General features: G+C 39.4%; 2 protein-coding genes across 3 annotated transcripts; both read right to left on the bottom strand.

Annotated features, from left to right (window-relative positions):
* Positions 1-5,529: 5,529 nt before the first annotated feature.
* On the bottom strand, positions 5,530-11,256 carry PTP4A1 (protein tyrosine phosphatase 4A1). 2 transcript variants are annotated; one of them, XM_003404408.4, is made up of 5 exons: positions 11,146-11,256; positions 9,429-9,521; positions 8,764-8,894; positions 7,642-7,716; positions 5,530-6,955 (listed from the first exon to the last, which is right to left on the bottom strand). In XM_003404408.4, the coding sequence occupies exons 1-5, from the start codon at positions 11,248-11,250 to the stop codon at positions 6,838-6,840; spliced, it is 522 nt and encodes a 173-aa protein (XP_003404456.1). In that variant the 5' UTR covers positions 11,251-11,256; the 3' UTR covers positions 5,530-6,837. The 2 variants fall into 2 exon arrangements, with proteins under 2 accessions (XP_003404456.1, XP_064143804.1); XM_064287734.1 differs by having other exon boundaries at positions 5,530-6,951.
* Positions 11,257-11,572: 316 nt separating this feature from the next.
* Positions 11,573-15,595, bottom strand: LOC135231617 (uncharacterized). Its single transcript, XM_064287741.1, has 2 exons — positions 15,488-15,595; positions 11,573-11,694 (listed from the first exon to the last, which is right to left on the bottom strand). Exons 1-2 carry the CDS (start codon positions 15,524-15,526, stop codon positions 11,599-11,601), a joined length of 135 nt encoding a protein of 44 aa, XP_064143811.1. The 5' UTR covers positions 15,527-15,595; the 3' UTR covers positions 11,573-11,598.
* Positions 15,596-15,869: the final 274 nt, after the last annotated feature.

Raw genomic sequence — 15,869 nt, 5'->3', positions numbered from 1 at the left:
GTACCTTTGGAAGCAGATAACTTGTATTCTAGATTTCACAGATGAAGAAGAATTTTTGGAATCTGTGACTATGATATGATGAGATGAATATGCTTTGCGTGTTGCAAGAATATGATTTTCTGGAGGCTGAAGGGTAAGAATATCATAGATTGAATTATGTCCCCCCCAAAATGTATCAACTTGGTCAGGCCATGTGTGGTTGTCCTCCATTTTGTGATTGTAATTTTATGTTGAGAGGAATAGGGTGGGATTGTAACACCACCCTTACACAGGTCACCTCCCTGATCCAAGGTAAAGGGGGTTTCCCTGGGATATGGCCTACACCACCTTTTTATCACTCGAGAGATAAAAGGAAAGGGAAGCAAGCAGAGAGCAGGGGACCTCATGCCACCAAGAAAGCCGCACCACTAGCAGAGTGCATCCTTTGGACTTGGGGTCCCTGTGCCTGAGAAGCTCCTCAACCAGGGGAAGCTTGAGGACAAGGACCTTCCTCCAGACCTGACAGAGACAGAAAGCCTTCCCCTGGAGCTGACTCCTTACATTTGTTTGGACTTGTAACCTACTAAACTGTGAGAAAATAAATTTCTCTTTCTTAAAGCCATCCAGTTGTGGTATTTCTGTTACGGCAGCACTAGATTATTAAGACAGTGTACCTGATCCAAGCCATGATGTTTTCAATTGTATCATATGTATGTGAAAGCTGGACTATGAATAAGGAAGACAGAAGAATTGATGCCTTTGAATTGTAGTGTTGGCAAAGAATACTGAACATACCATGGACTGCCAAAAGAATGAATAAATCTGTCTTGGAAGAAGTACAAACAGAATGTTCTTTAGAAGCAAGGATGGCAAGATCACATCTCACATACCTTGAACGTGTTAACAGGAGTGATCAGTTCCTGGAGAAGGACATCATGGTTGGTAGAAGGTCACCAAAAAAGAAGACCCTCAATGAGATGGATTGACACAGTGGCTCCAACAATGGGCTCAAGCATAACGACGATTGTGATAATGGTGAAGGACCAGGCAGTGTTTCATTCTGTTGTACATAGAGTTGGCATGAGTCAGAACCAACTCGACGGCACCTAACAACAACAAAAATCTATGATTCGCTTACAAGCACCTTCTGTAAGCTTTAGCATCTGAACTTCATTACATCTGTTTTGGCTGCTTGGCAACTTTTATCCCTTTATGCTGGCTACTTCATCTACGTAGGGTGTTACTGTGGATGTACTCTTTAAAAATAAATCCACTTTCAAAAATCCCTTATGTGGTAGCAGTTAATGCTGTTCTTTTTCTGGCCCATGATAGGATTGCACTTGTGTTGGGTGGGGGTTATGTAACCAGTTCTGCCCATAGAGTGTGACACATGTGACTGCTTGGCCAAGCATTTATCATGAGACGCTCCAAAGCCCTTTTTTCCTTGTCACATCTAGTACTGTTCCAGAGAGTAGATGCTGTATCAGCCTGGGTCCCTGTGATGGACTTGAAACTTAACTGAGAAATAAACCTTTAAGTCACTGGGGATTTGAGACTCATTTGCTCCAACCATATAACTTAGTCTATCCTCACATACTTCGAGAATATAAAATGGAAAATAGAAAATGTAAAGGGAGAAAATTACAAATAATGGTTTATACATGTTCTGTTGTCGCGTGCTGTCGAGTCAGTTCCGATTCATAGTGACCTTACAGAACAGAGTAGAATTGCCCCATTGGGTTTCCTAGGCTGTAATGTTTACAGGAGCAGATCACCAGGTTTTTTCTCCCGCAAAGCAGCTGGTTGGTTCAAAATACTGATCTGCTGATTTTTGTTCTACCACAGGAACCTCTGGAGTCCCTCTAGTCTCCGACCATTACGTCTAGTCCTTTTATAAGAATTTGAGGTTCTCCTGCTCCATCAGGGATTCTCTGTTGTGTTCCCTGTCAGGGCAGTCATAGGTTATAATCAGGCACCATCTACTTCATCTGTTCTCAGACTGATGTAGTCTCTGGCTTATGTGGCCCTTTCTGTCTCTTGGGCTCATTATTTACCTTGTGTCTCTGGTGTTCTTCACTCTCCTTTGCTCCAGGTGGGTTGAGACCAACTGATGCATCTTAGATGGCCGCTTGCTAGCGTTTAAGACCCCAGACGCCACTCACCCAAGTGGGATGCAGAACGTTTTAATAGAAAAGTACTTTGTTTTTAAGGAAAATGAGGGTTTCGATAGGCAAGAGTTCAAGAACTCAAAGTTTTGACAATCGGTTGCATAAAAAATGGAAGCTGTGTAGATTTGAATCCTAGAGTAAAACCACTTATCAGCTAGTCACCTAACTAGAGGCTTAAATTTCATATAAAATTGGGACTAGCAAGGGATTATAGTAAGGGAATGACAATAAAACCCTTAGTAAATGGTAGCTCTCAATCAACTGGCTAGTCTGGCAGTTTATATCAAATTATAGAAATATGGTCAATCCTTCCATTCATAACTTAACGCATGTAACTTGCTTAATTCATCTAAAGTAAATACATTGTATTTTCCCTTGCTTTCCTTCCAAGATTGTATTTATGCCTACTTTAGACTAGGTGCCCCAAATATAATGCAGAAACATTGTCTGATATTTTTAAACCAGAATTTTCAGTTCAGGTGTAAGGAGGCACGTGCGCGTGCGCACACACACACTCTTTCTCCCACATATTTATTCAAAGTATCAGGGAATGTGTAGTATAGGAAGACCTTCAACGAGGTTGATTGACGGTGGCTGCAACAATGAGCTCAAGCATAAGGATTGTAAGGATGGCGCAGGGCCAGGCAGTGTTTCGTTCTGTTGTGCATAGGGTCGCTGTGAGTCGGAACCGACTTGACGGCACCTAACAACAACAAATAGTGTAAACATGTAGGGTAAACACTACATGTATTTTTCTCAGAACTGTACCTTAAAAAGGCTTGTCTCTACATGTAAAAAAAAATCATTGTTATGCTTCCACTTCACCTTTAAAGTATTTCTAGCAAACTACATTGCCTAAAACTCTAATAGAAGGAATTCCCTTTTAATTATGCAAGTGATACACTTATTGCTGATCAAAATCTGATGCCATCTTTTACATGTTTCCCACCATACTCTGACACGCCTGGTAAGTAGGTACTTGTTAAATGATCAGAATGGCATTTTAAAATAAATCTGGAAATGGAGATCCTGCGGCAAAGCTGGGAAACTACAGAGTACAGATATTGAAGTGCTCTGGCAGGGAGAACATGGCTAGGCTGGATGCTTCTAAGTATGGATTTGTGGGAATAGGAGAGCACTGCCTGCTCTTAGGAAGAATAAATGTAGTGCGCTGCAACATGACCAATGGCACCTACTCCTAGACTTTTCCTACAAGTAAAAGGAGACTGCATTTTTCTTGTTTATGATCCAGAAATCGTCTTACTTACATGTCACCAATATTATGGTTCCTAGTCAAATCTAGGACACTAGTCACTATTTACATCATCCAGCTGAGGAAAATTGTAATCCAAAACCAAGTAATCAAATTTTAGAACAAACACCATCTGATAACTTTTTATATTCAACACTTCATTAAACTCTTATTAGAAATATGGAATCTAGTATGAAGTATTACAGGTATTGCTATAATTACTCATCGTAAGATACAAAATATTTGGATAAAAAGCAAATTTCATGTTATATATTACATAAAGTTTATAAAATGAATTGTTTTCGCACCATATAAACAATCCAACACTGCAAACTAGTTTTTCAAACACAAGAGACATTTTTCATGATGGCACCTCTTCTCGATAAATGCAAATGCTATTTTAGGGGCTGTGTGGTAAAAGTAACCAACTACACGTTTTCTCAAAAGGCTGCATTTCTTAAAACAGAATCAAAAGCAAATCAAGTTAAATAACTAGCCCCAACCACAAAAGATGTGAGATTTAAAGAACTAAGTAAGGGCCTCCAGATGATCCTGTTCTCCCCTTTCCCCCCTCCACTTTGCCTTGGCTCTCTATAAATTTCCAGAATGGAGTATATTAAGTGTTAAACTGGCACGAAGACATAGAAACAAATTCTTTAGGGTTATCACTTTTCACTCAAATTTTGAGTTGTTACATTTGTAACTGCTATTAAAAAAAAAAGATGAGAGGACATATATGTTCCTAACTTTATTACCATAACTATGCAAAGGAAGTGATTCTAATGGCACACAGAAATTACTGAATATTAATATCATATGTATGTAAATTTTGCTGAAAATAATTACAGGGTTCTGTTCTTTCATCATACTTATTCAATCTGTATGCTGAGCAAATAATCTGAGAAGCTGGACTACATGAAGGACACAGCATCAGGAATGGAGGAAGTCATTAAAACTTGTGATATACAGATGACACAACGCTGCCTACTGAAACCAGAGGACTTGAAATGCTTAAGATCAAAGACTACAGCCTTCTGTTTGGATTACAACTCAACATAAACAAAAATTCTCACAACTGGACCAACAGACAACATCATAAGCAGAGAAAAGATTGAAGTTGTCAAGGACTTAACTTTATTTGGATCCACAATCAGTGCCCATGGAAGCAGCAATCAAGGAAGAAAACGACTTAATGAATCTGGCAAATCTGCTGGAAGACTTCTTTCAAGTGTTAAAAAAAAAAAAGTAGTCACCTTGAAGACTAAGGTGCGCCTGACCCAAGCCATAGTGTTTGCAATTGCCTCATATACATGGGAAAGCTGGACAATGTGTAAGGAAGACCGAAGAATTGATGCCTTTGAATTATGGTGTTGATGAAGAATACCAAATACACCATGGACTGCCAAAAGAACAAATAAATCTATCTTGGAAAAAGTACAGCCAGAATACTCCTTAGAAGCAAGGATGGTGAGACTCTCTCACGTATTTTGAACATGTTATCAGGAGGGACCACTCCCTAGAGAAGGACATCATGCTTGGTAGAGAGTCAGGGAAAAAGATGAGACCCTCCATGAGATGGACTGACACAGTGGCTGAAAAAATGGGCTCAAACATAGCAATAGGACTGGAAAGTGTTTGTTCTGTTGTACATAGGGTTGCTGTGAGTGTCAACCAATTCGACAGCACCTAACAACACTTACTAAGCTCTCATGTACCAAATAGTTAAAATTCAAATTAATTTCCAATCTATAAAAATATGTTAATTATCAATTTGCAAATAAGAAACTGAAGCTCAGAAGTCAATCTGACTAAAACTGCTAATGGTGTAACTGGTCTTCAAATCAAGTCTTCCTCTACTATGTAAACACTGCATCTCCTCAGTACAGAATAGTAAATCAGTTCAAAATTACCTAGACCTTTTAATCAAAAAGTTTATGAGTACTTTTAATATTAAATATAGTTCTCACAACTCTAATGAAATTTGTTTACAAGGTGCTTACTAAGATGCTGACTTCACTTAATCCAACATTTATAAAATGAGGACATGTTTAACTTCAAATGGAGTTAACTCAAGTAGAATCATTCATTTAGTTTTTACAAAATAAGCTGTAAACCTTAAGCACAACAATCTGATGATAAATGCATTTCATCATTTATTTAGATGTTTAAGCTCTCGCAACTAGGTTTTTACAAGCTGGTGAACACTGACAAATTATTTCTCCCACAGAACTATAACCACACATTCCCAGACAGTATAAATATATGGTTGAACTAACATTAATACACATCACCATTTTATCAATTACATAATAAAACAAATTATCAAGTATCCAAATATTAAGTTACACAGCTCAAAAGGCATATAAAAATTAGAGTCTGCTCAATTCATTAGCAGAAACCCACTTCTTTTTTTTGCAAGAGGTTGAAAAGGGAAAAAAAAAAAAATCACACTTCAAACAAAAGTTGGTAAACAACTTCCAATTGATACGGAAAAAAAAGACAAGAATTTCAGAAATTTTATGATTAAGAATTGTTTTAGCTACAATAACAAAGCATCTCTACCTTTTAAAAAAATATTTACTAAATTAAAGAGCATATTCTACATGTTCTGCACAAGACAAAGGCAACATTTTACTAAAAATATTTAATAGCCCCCTCCCATTCCTTTTTCAGGCCCTCCCTGTTAAGTTGCACCCCAAAGTGCAGACATTAAATTAACTGTAAGGCTTTTTTTTTTTGCCTGGAGACATTAAAGATATGTGCTTCTGTACAATGTAGATTTTTCAAAATGGTTTTCCATTAAAGCACAAAATGAGATTTGTAGAAAGACGTTAAACAATCACTGTAAGACTTGGTAAAAATCCAATAAAATCAATGGTTGTGCAAACCTGATGTATACTGGTATGAATGTGGGAGATGTAAACAAAAAAGTGAGCAGGCAAAAAAAACTATAGATCCTACTTTCAATGTTGAAATGACTGAAGGAATAAACCACATAAGGTCTAGAGTGTTCATAGTTCTGGGATTTTTTAGTTCTGTATGATACTAAAAATATACAAGTGTTGTGCTGGGTATTTTGGCACCTAAATCTCTCTAAATTTCTTATATATTGATAAGATTCTGGCATGGGAATAGATTTAAAGAAGACTTATAACGATACTGCATGATTTCAGGAAAAGTCAATTGGTACAAATGATAAGCACATTTTAAATGTTTAACAGTAAGAAACTTTTGCTAAGTATCCAGATAGATTGATCGTAACCCAAACGTGGAGGTTGCAATTCTGTCAAGCTTGAAAGCCTGGTGAAACTGCTTTTCAATACTCGTATGGAAGCTTTATTAGACTTATTCACCAAATTAACATGTTGGTAAATATGCATGACAAATTAGGTCCTGTCTCAAGTTCCACTTCCAAGGCAATACCATCAGGCACCCGTTTTACTGAATACAACAGTTGTTTCTATGACCATTGGACTCTTTGAAGCGCAGCCGCATTTTAGGACGATACTTCTCCAAATACAAAAGTTGCTTGCTGTTAAAAGCTCCACGCCGCTTTCTGGAAGGAGAAAAGGGGGGAGGGGAAAAATGTGCAATTAAAGTAAAATCTCTCTATTAGAGTGTTTAGTGTGCTATGGACAATTATCATCTCTCTTGGGATAATTTATCTTTTGATTATTAGGCTATATAACTTAGTGCAGAAAGGAACATTGACAGGCAAACGTGGTAAGTTGCAGAAAGGCACCGAAAAGGAATTTTCTGCATCTTCTTTTGAGTGGTGGCTACAATGGTCCAAATTCATGAATCCAAGAGAAGACAAAACTAATCTACGGTGACAAGTAGTCAGAAAGAGGTTACCTCTGGTGGCAGGAAAGCAGACTACAAAGGGGAGAAGGGCACTTCCTGGAGTGATGAAAATATATATCTTACATTGGGTGGTTGTAATTTAGATACTATCATTAACTAAATGTGAGACCTATGCAAATAAGCAATAACATTCAATTAAGAATTTAAAAAGCATTAAAGAATTTGTTAGTCTGTTGAATTTGAATCTTTGTAATATGAGCACCTATGTGCGTGGGATGCAAGAGAAAAATATTTTGTGGTCTTAAAACTGTATTAAAAGTTGATCATAATGGTCACGTGCTATTAGAAAAAATTGTTTTCACAGTTATATAATAACTGACTGACATTTAATGGTTAAAAGAGACTGTGCATGAAAGGAAAGACCCATTAAATACTTACTGTCTTATGAACTGTACGGCATCTTCATATTTCATTCCACCTTCAATTAATGCTAGGGCAACAAGCACTGGAGCTCTGGTGAAGGAAAAATTTGATAAGTCACTTTTCCCAAAACCAAATCCTAGAAAATTCATTATTCCAAACCATTCCTCAATCTAGAGGTATTGGTATCTACACCACACTTCCTTTGTAAGTAATAGCTGTAGTTAACGATCATGTTAAAAAATTAAAGGAATTTATAAAGAATCAGTATCTTCAAATCAAACCCAGATTTTAATCTGAAACAAAAAATGAATCATGAAAGAATCAGTATCTTCAAATCAAACCCAGATTTTTATCTGAAACAAAAAATGAACCATGAACTTACTATTAAAAGTAAGCTTAAATGTTATTTAAGATTTGTATTATTGGAGGGGCACTGTGAAAAAATGCAGGGGAGGAAGTAAATCTTGATAAAAGCAGATATGTTTCCAAATTTCCAAGCAGTGAAAAATATTTTCTACTTAAAAAAAAAAAAAAAACTCTTTTGGAAAAGACTGCTTGCTTTTCTAGATTTTATTACATATAGGGTTGTGATACAAATAACAGAATGTCAATCCTCAGATCAATGCTTTTAATTTATCTTCCCCACTAGAATAGGGCTGGGGGTGGGGCAAGAAAAATGGCCTGGGGCAGGTGGTTGTAAGAAGTCTGGACAGTACTATGTAATGAGTTCCTAATGAATCAGAATAACCAGTATCAAGAATGCTAATATCCCAAAGTACACCAATACATGCAATGCAGTCTACCTTTTAGACACAATTCAGTCCTTTCTCCAAGGGAGCTTGGATAAGGACTCTAATACCATCGGTAACAACCTGGCACACAAGATTACTTCTATATCAATTTTGCCCATAGACAAATTGAAAATAGCAGCCACAGCATGTTACTTCCAGTTGTATTGGAATACATCATTTCTCTTTATTACATTCACCTACTTTTTTATTTAGAACAATAAGCAACCTAACAAAGCACATGATTTCACGAAAGGATAACTGAACCTTTACAAAAGTGAAAATCAAGGTTTTACTAGAGTTAAAATCAATACCACTAACTGCATTTAAGAAATTCAAATTCTCTTACCTCCCAAGACCTGCAACACAATGAACAGCAATACAACAACCAGGTTCTTCACGAAACTTAATTTTTACAAGACTTAACCAGTCATCAACAATCTGGTTGGATGGTGGGGCACCATCATCAAAAGGCCAATCCTAAATCAAAAGAGCAAATATTTTAAAATCTTTAATAGACACTGCACTAACAATTTTAAATTTCTAACACCCAAAATAAGTCTTCAAAAAAAAAAAAAGCATTTTCATTTTAACACACTTTTAGCCACATTTAATTAAACTCCACTGTTAATCAAATACAGCGAAGCCTTCGAGAGCCGTGACTGCCTTGTTTCTCCAGGCCTCAAAATTTTTCCACCTTCAACAGGGTGCAGTCTTACCAGTTTTCTATTACTCCTTTTAGTGGAAAATACTTTGAGTTTTCCTTCTCTGACAGGTTTCTACCTTAGGCAGGTTCTGGCTGTCACAGGTTTTATTGTACAAGTAAGTATTGAATATAAAGATCTTTCATTACTTAAAATCTGTACTAGCTTTCACCTTTATTTGGAAATTAAGATACTGTACCATTTTATAGTTATAATTTTGATTTAAAAAATAAACCTTTTTGCAGAACATTGTTTATTAGAACAGATTTTTGTTTATCAGTATCAAGCACAGAAAATGTTCAGTACTTACAAGAACATGGATGCCTTCTTTTTCCACAAGAGCAGTGTCATAAGTTGCTTCACATACTCTTACTATTGTGGTAACTCCATATTTCTTAAGTTCCTAGATAAAACATATATATATTTAAAAGAATAGTAAAGTCTTCATAACTATCACTATTTACCATTTTGATTATCTCTCTAGTAGGTATTGCTGGCTAACTGAAAATCATGGACAGTAATTATAACCTATGAATGTTTAACATGGAAGCAAAATCTCCCTTTAAATTACAATACTACAATAAGCAAAGGAAAAGGAATGTTATAAATACCACCTACAAATTTTTATTTTTAATTTTTTTAAATAAAATCCCATGGTCCTTCATATTCTAAAGTTGTTTATAGTCATGCTAACATTAGATAGGAGGGGATGATATACAGCAAGAGGAGTTAAGACAAACGTAAATAAAATCAAATAAATCATTCATGTTAGATGGTAATTAAAAACAAAAATACCATTAAAGTGTATTTCCTTCTGATATAGAGAGGCCTTATGTGCTATTTCTGACTATTTGTAGATATTTATGAAGAAGCCCTGGCAGTGCAGCAGCTAAATGCTTGGCTGCTTACTCAAAGGTCAGTGGTTTAAACCCAACAACTGCTCAGCTGGAAAAGATGTGGCAGTCTGCTTGCTTCCATAAAGATTACAGCCTTGGAAACTCTATGGGGCAGTTCTACTCTGTCCCATAGGATCACTATGAGTTGGAATTGGTAACAGTTTGGTAAATATTTATAAAATAAAATGTGTAGGCACCCAAATAAACTATTCTGTTATAGGCCTTCCTTGTAGCCAAAAGAGTAAGACAGTTTTGGCTACCTAGCTACCATCAGGAAGCAGAATTAAAAGCTGAAATTGGATTCTAAACATCAAATGGAGCCCAAGATATACATACTAATTTTGGTTTATGGCATTAGGCTAAACAGATACATGGAAAATTATTAAATGGTAGCTGCTAGGGATTGAACTGTGGTCCCCTAAAATATGTGCCACAAAACGTTAACCCCTATAGGGTTTGGTTTTGGTTTATACTTGTAGTTGTAATCCCATTTGGGAAAAGAGTTATGTTAAGGAGGTTATCAGTGTAGGATGTGTCATAAAAAACCTAAGATATAAACAAGCAGATCTGGCACAGAGAAACAAGCAGAGATGGGGGAAGATCGATGCTATACCACGAGAAGGTAGCCAAAGAACCAAGGAACAGAAGCTGAAGAGAGACAAGGACGTTCCCCCTCCCCAGAGCCAGAGAAAGACAGAAAGCCTTCCCCTAGAGCCAGAGCCCTGAATTTGTTCTTCTAGTCTCCTAAACTGTGAGAAAATAAATTTCTGATGGTTAAAGCCACCCACTTGCATTTCTGTCATAGCAGCGCTAGATAACTAAGAGCCTTCACCTGTATGAACTTCTTATAAATGATAGCCCCACTGTTATACTGTATGCCTATAAAAATTTAAATTACGTAAACTCAGGGACATAAAAACTAGACATTAATATATAAATACAAACTAAACTCAAGTACATAGCCTCAAAATTTATTAAATAACTTACACCTCTAATGATATCAGTATTTCTTTTTTTGGCAACTGGCACTATATGTTCTCCAACTCAAATTTCCCAAAGTAATATTCCCTAAATACAAATCCCACTATTAAACTGCAACCAATTTAAAAGATTAAAAGCATCAAACCTTACCTCTATAAATTTGTTTAAGGTCGCATTGGTTGGATTGTGTGTAATAAGAAATCTCATGTTCTTGTATGTGACTTCCACAGGAGCTGGGCGGTTCATTCGAGCCATGTTAATTTAGTTAAAAAACACTCAATAGGGTTATGAAAGAATTTTAAAAAGTGAATACAGAAATGATGTAAAGAAACTGAAGTCTACTTCAAAATACTCCACTTGAAATTCTCAGTGCTTTGAGTATGATGTTGGGAGTAATGGAAAATGAAATGAACCTCCTAACAAGAAGCAGCAATTCTTCAATCCAGTAATACTGAGGCAATAGAAAGGAAGTGCACTGAGGTCTACCCCATCCAGGTCAGAACTCTTGAAAATTGCTCTGCAGATTTCAATTCAACACTTCTGTGTCCAGGTTAACTGCTCTTATGGGGGCTTCTTGGTGGAGTAGTAATGAATTTCTACAGTTCACTTGTCTGCATAGAGGTCGTGCTGTGCCTGGCAGTAATCTCCACTGCCCTTCAGAAACTCCATAAATGTGTGACCAAGAACACCACAGAACTGCTGTTAAAAAGAAAAAACGGGGGGTGGGGGGGGAGAAAAAAAAGTTGCTTTCCAATTCAAAAAGAACATGTTAGGTTCTTACAGTATTTAAGTGCACAACTAAATCAGAGTCCATGCCACTTTAACTTTTCTTTACATCACACACTTTAAAGGTGGTTATAGACTAAATCAATAAGCATATATAACAAGCAGTCTCAAATGGATTATAACTTTAAAAAGAACTCAAAGAAGCCACTATTAACATTTGGTGATTATCTCCCTCTTTTAATAGCTATTTGCTTTGCATTATGAAATATACATGCAATTTTCTACAATGCCTTTTTCTGACTAATAAAACATTTTTTATACATTACAAACTTTTAGAATGAATGAAACTGTTACATCTTGCATATAGCCTTTCTGCAAAAATAAAACCTCCTTGTGTAATTATTCCTTGTGTAACATATGTTTTATCTTAATGACTGCTTTTTAAATCGTGGTCTTTAAAAGTGAAATTACGAAGTCATACCTACATTTCCCTTTTGTGCTTTCTATCATTTCTTTTTAAATTTCAAAAATACACTTTAAAAAAAGAATACTTTTAAAAATCAAAGATTAAACATAAGGCTCATACTATTCTACTTACAATAAAATGAACTAGGTCTCTGATAAAATCTTCTTACTCCTTTAACAAATTACAAAGTTAAAGAACCTGGGTGGCCCAAGTGGTTTTCATTCAGGCTGCTAACTTAATGTTTGGTGGTTTAAACCCACCTATGGCTCTGAGAAGGTGGCGCAAACTGCTTCCATAGTAAAGAGTATAGCCAAGAAAGTCTATGGAGCCCTGGATCGTCATGAGCTGGGATGACTTGATGGCAGCTAACAACAAAGTATACTTAACCAATATGTCCTGCTTCTTAATTAAAAACAAAACAAAACAAAACAAACCTCTGTTTTTCAAAGTGTTTCCATATACATTATTTCATTTGATCCTCAATTACCCATTAATTTATCATTCCAATTTGACAGATGAGGAAAACGATCTTCTGGAAGCTAAACAACTTGCTAGGTGAAGAGAACCTATGCTTATAAATTTTAAGTATTCCCATTTATAAACTATGAAAATATAATAATTTTAGTAATAGTCTCTTGTATTTTAAAACCAAAATTTTATTTATTCAGGCTGAACTGAAAAATCTGATCTAGAAAAGAAACAGAGTGAGGGATAGTAGGGAGTTAAATTTATCCTACACTTCATCTCAGAAGTAAGGTAAGTACTACCACCAATAAATAAACGTATGTTGTATTTGTTTTTAACTAAGTTTTCCTTGAACTAAACCAGCTTTATAACAAGGATATTTCCAGAATATGTACAAGAAAAGCATCAGTGTTAATGTTAATTTTCTTCCAAGTAGTTTATAAGGTACTTGTGTATTTGGAGTAAGGAGTGGACCTAAGAGAAATATTAATAAAGTGCTAAGTGCCAGCCTCTGCTCATAGGAAAACCTCCAAATAGAATAAAGTCTTAAAATTAAAAAAAAAAAAAAAAAAGTTCCACTAGTTTTCCATGCTTAAATATTTAAGAGGCTTAATATTAAATTCATTCAGTCTGCTCCCATTTTCATTTTACACCTTTAATGTTCCATGCAAGTTAGTTTCTACAAGAACTTTGCTAAATTTTTAATAATTCATATGGAGAGATCTACCCGGTAATAAAAAAGTAAAAAGCTCCAGTTTATTTTTCTGGCAAAACAAAGGAACTAGCATTAGAATTCGTTTATTACAAGATCCTATAATGAAAATAACGATTATTCCAATATTGTTCAAATGAGCCTTCAGAGGTTGGTACTTCACAGCTGGGTTAAGGAAGTATTGTTTAAATTATAGTATTAAGGACATCACTTTTACAGTGAATAGTGACTGTAGTACTTTAACTCAAATCCTAAGTATTACCTCCTTAGAATATTCTGGCACTTTTCCAAGGACATACAATGAATTAAAGACAGTGGTAAAGTTGTTAAGGGCTGAGTGGAGCCACCCAGTGGCTGGGGGGACTTCTACCAAAGCAGCAATGACTACTAACACCTTTCAGTTCTACCCAAGACATTCCCATTCCTGATTTACTCCTGACACACAGTTCAGAAACAAAGGACTGTTTTTTCTCTTTCCTACATAAGGGCTGCATAAAATCACAATCATATACATGGCAGGTGAGAGAGGAAGCTGAAGTCAGTTTGTCAGATTGCAGAGCCAAACCAATAAACCTGTATAACTGTTCTGTCATTAATTCATTAGAGCACATTCCACACCTACTTATGCCTTAAGTAACGCATCTAGAATAAAGCATGTGTAAAATGCTTACTCTTGGCAATGATCTAGCTTTCTGGTTTTCAACTGCCTTAGTGCCATCCTACAAAACTCACACAATACGAGTAACAAGAAGCACTGCCTCTGGATCTGGATCCGAAGCAAGTCGACAGTTCCAAATACAGTGTAAATAACAACTTAACACTGTTGAAATGGTAGAGGCTTCCACGAACAGATGATGAAACCTCAGAATTGTGGCTCTGGCCGACTACTGCTGCCACAAGCCAACAGGAGGAAACACATTATTACACCAAGGATTTCAGGAGCAGTCCTAAACAGTGCCCCCTTAAAACATGCCACCCAGGGCCCTTCCAAAAAGATAAGCAGGAAAACCACATGCTGGGGCCCGGCCGGAGACTCCTTTTCTTCGGTGTAACCATAGCCCTGGCAGTTTCCAAGGCGCTTAGACTCGGGCCATCTCTCGATCGACTTGCCCCAGAGACAGGACAAGACTCGACTTGTTCCAATTATCCAGAGCCCGAGGTGGGGCGTTAAATCCGGAACAGCTCGAATTACCAGGTGGAGACTGCGGAAGGAGGGCAGAGCAGGGAGTGTAGCTCCTCACCTAGCAGAGCCCGGCTCCAGCCCGGGCAGGGCAGCAGCTCGCGGATTTCCCCCACGATGGCCGCCGCTCCGCGCACGCGGCGGTGCGCTCCCAGGCCCGCCCGAGGCGCCCCCTTCTCCACGCCGCAATCACGGGTTCGCGCCGCGCCTTCAGTCAGGCGCGGGCGCCGAGGCCATTTTGTCTGAGGCGCCGGGCTCCGCCGCAGAGCACAGGGACAGCCACACCAGGCTCCTGTCCCGCGCCAGCCCCGGGCTCAAGAGAGCTCCTGGCCGAGACCGTTACCAGCTGCGCCGGGCTGCCCCGCCTACCCCACGCCGACCCGAGTCTGGTGGCGACCCCGCCGCCGCGCCCTCCCCGTATCCGGCTCTGCAGTGACACGCGCAGCCCTCGCCCCACCCCGGGCCACGTCTCCCGCTCCCCGGGCGGACCTCCCTTCTTCGGCCGAACAAAGGGGCGCCGGGACGCCGCAAAGCCCGCCGGGCCCGGACGGGGCGCGCCAGGCCGGAGGGCCAAGGGCGGAGGCGGCGGTCACAAAGCGGCTTTTGTGCCGCCCCGCCCGGTCCGCTGCGGCGGCCGAAACCGCCCCCGCCCGCCGCGCAGGCCAGGCTGCACCCCCGCCGCCCCGGGCCCGGCAGGGACGTGGAAGCCGGTGCCTCCAGCGGCCAACCGCCGCTACGGACCCTCGCGTCCGCTTCCCGGCACCCAGCTGCGACTGGCCGGCCACAGGGCCGCAGGCTGGTCTGATCCCGCCCGGAGTCCAACGGAACGGCGGGCCGGGGCGGCGGGGAGCGGACGCCGGTCCCCGAACAAAGGCGACGGCGGGGATGGGGGGGCCGGCCGCGGATTCCTGGCCCAAGAAGCGGCGGTGCGACGGCTACTCACAGGAATATGTTTACTCATTGAAGATTGTGGCCTAATCATACAGCCGGTCCCGAGGCGGCGGCAACACAGGCGGCAGCAGTAGCAGCGGCTGCAGGGAAGGGGGCAGCGGTGGTCGTCGCGGGGCGGCGGCAGCAGCGGTGCAGGCGGCGGCGGGGGCACCAGGCTCTACCATGCAGTGAGCGGCTCCGAAGAGAGCGCGTAGCCTAGCCGGCCCGCAGCAAAAGGAGCCAATACACGCGCCGAGGCGCACTTGCGTCACAAGCCCTCCTTTTTATACCCAGCACGACGTGCGCACTCTAGGGCACCAATCACGGGCCGGAGCTCCGAGCCCCATCACCGACGAGCGAGGGCGGAGGCCCGTCCCACGCGGACGTCACCGCGC

The sequence above is a fragment of the Loxodonta africana genome, chromosome 1 (assembly GCF_030014295.1).
Source record: "Loxodonta africana isolate mLoxAfr1 chromosome 1, mLoxAfr1.hap2, whole genome shotgun sequence".
In the NCBI taxonomy this organism is placed as follows: domain Eukaryota; kingdom Metazoa; phylum Chordata; class Mammalia; order Proboscidea; family Elephantidae; genus Loxodonta; species Loxodonta africana.
This window is presented reverse-complemented; position numbering and strand designations above follow the sequence as displayed.

Coding starts and splice junctions, on each gene's coding strand:
- PTP4A1 (XM_064287734.1), bottom strand. CDS start 11,250: ATGGCTCGAATGAACCGCCCAGCTCCTGTGGAAGTCACATACAAGAAC. Junction 7,717..8,763: donor TGTGTTGCAGGTCTTGGGAG/GTAAGAGAATTT, acceptor TTCCTTCACCAG/AGCTCCAGTGCTTGTTGCCC. Junction 6,952..7,641: donor GCCGTACAGTTCATAAGACA/GTAAGTATTTAA, acceptor CCTTCCAGAAAG/CGGCGTGGAGCTTTTAACAG.
- LOC135231617 (XM_064287741.1), bottom strand. CDS start 15,526: ATGATTAGGCCACAATCTTCAATGAGTAAACATATTCCT. Junction 11,695..15,487: donor CAATGAGTAAACATATTCCT/GTGAGTAGCCGT, acceptor TCTTTTTAACAG/CAGTTCTGTGGTGTTCTTGG.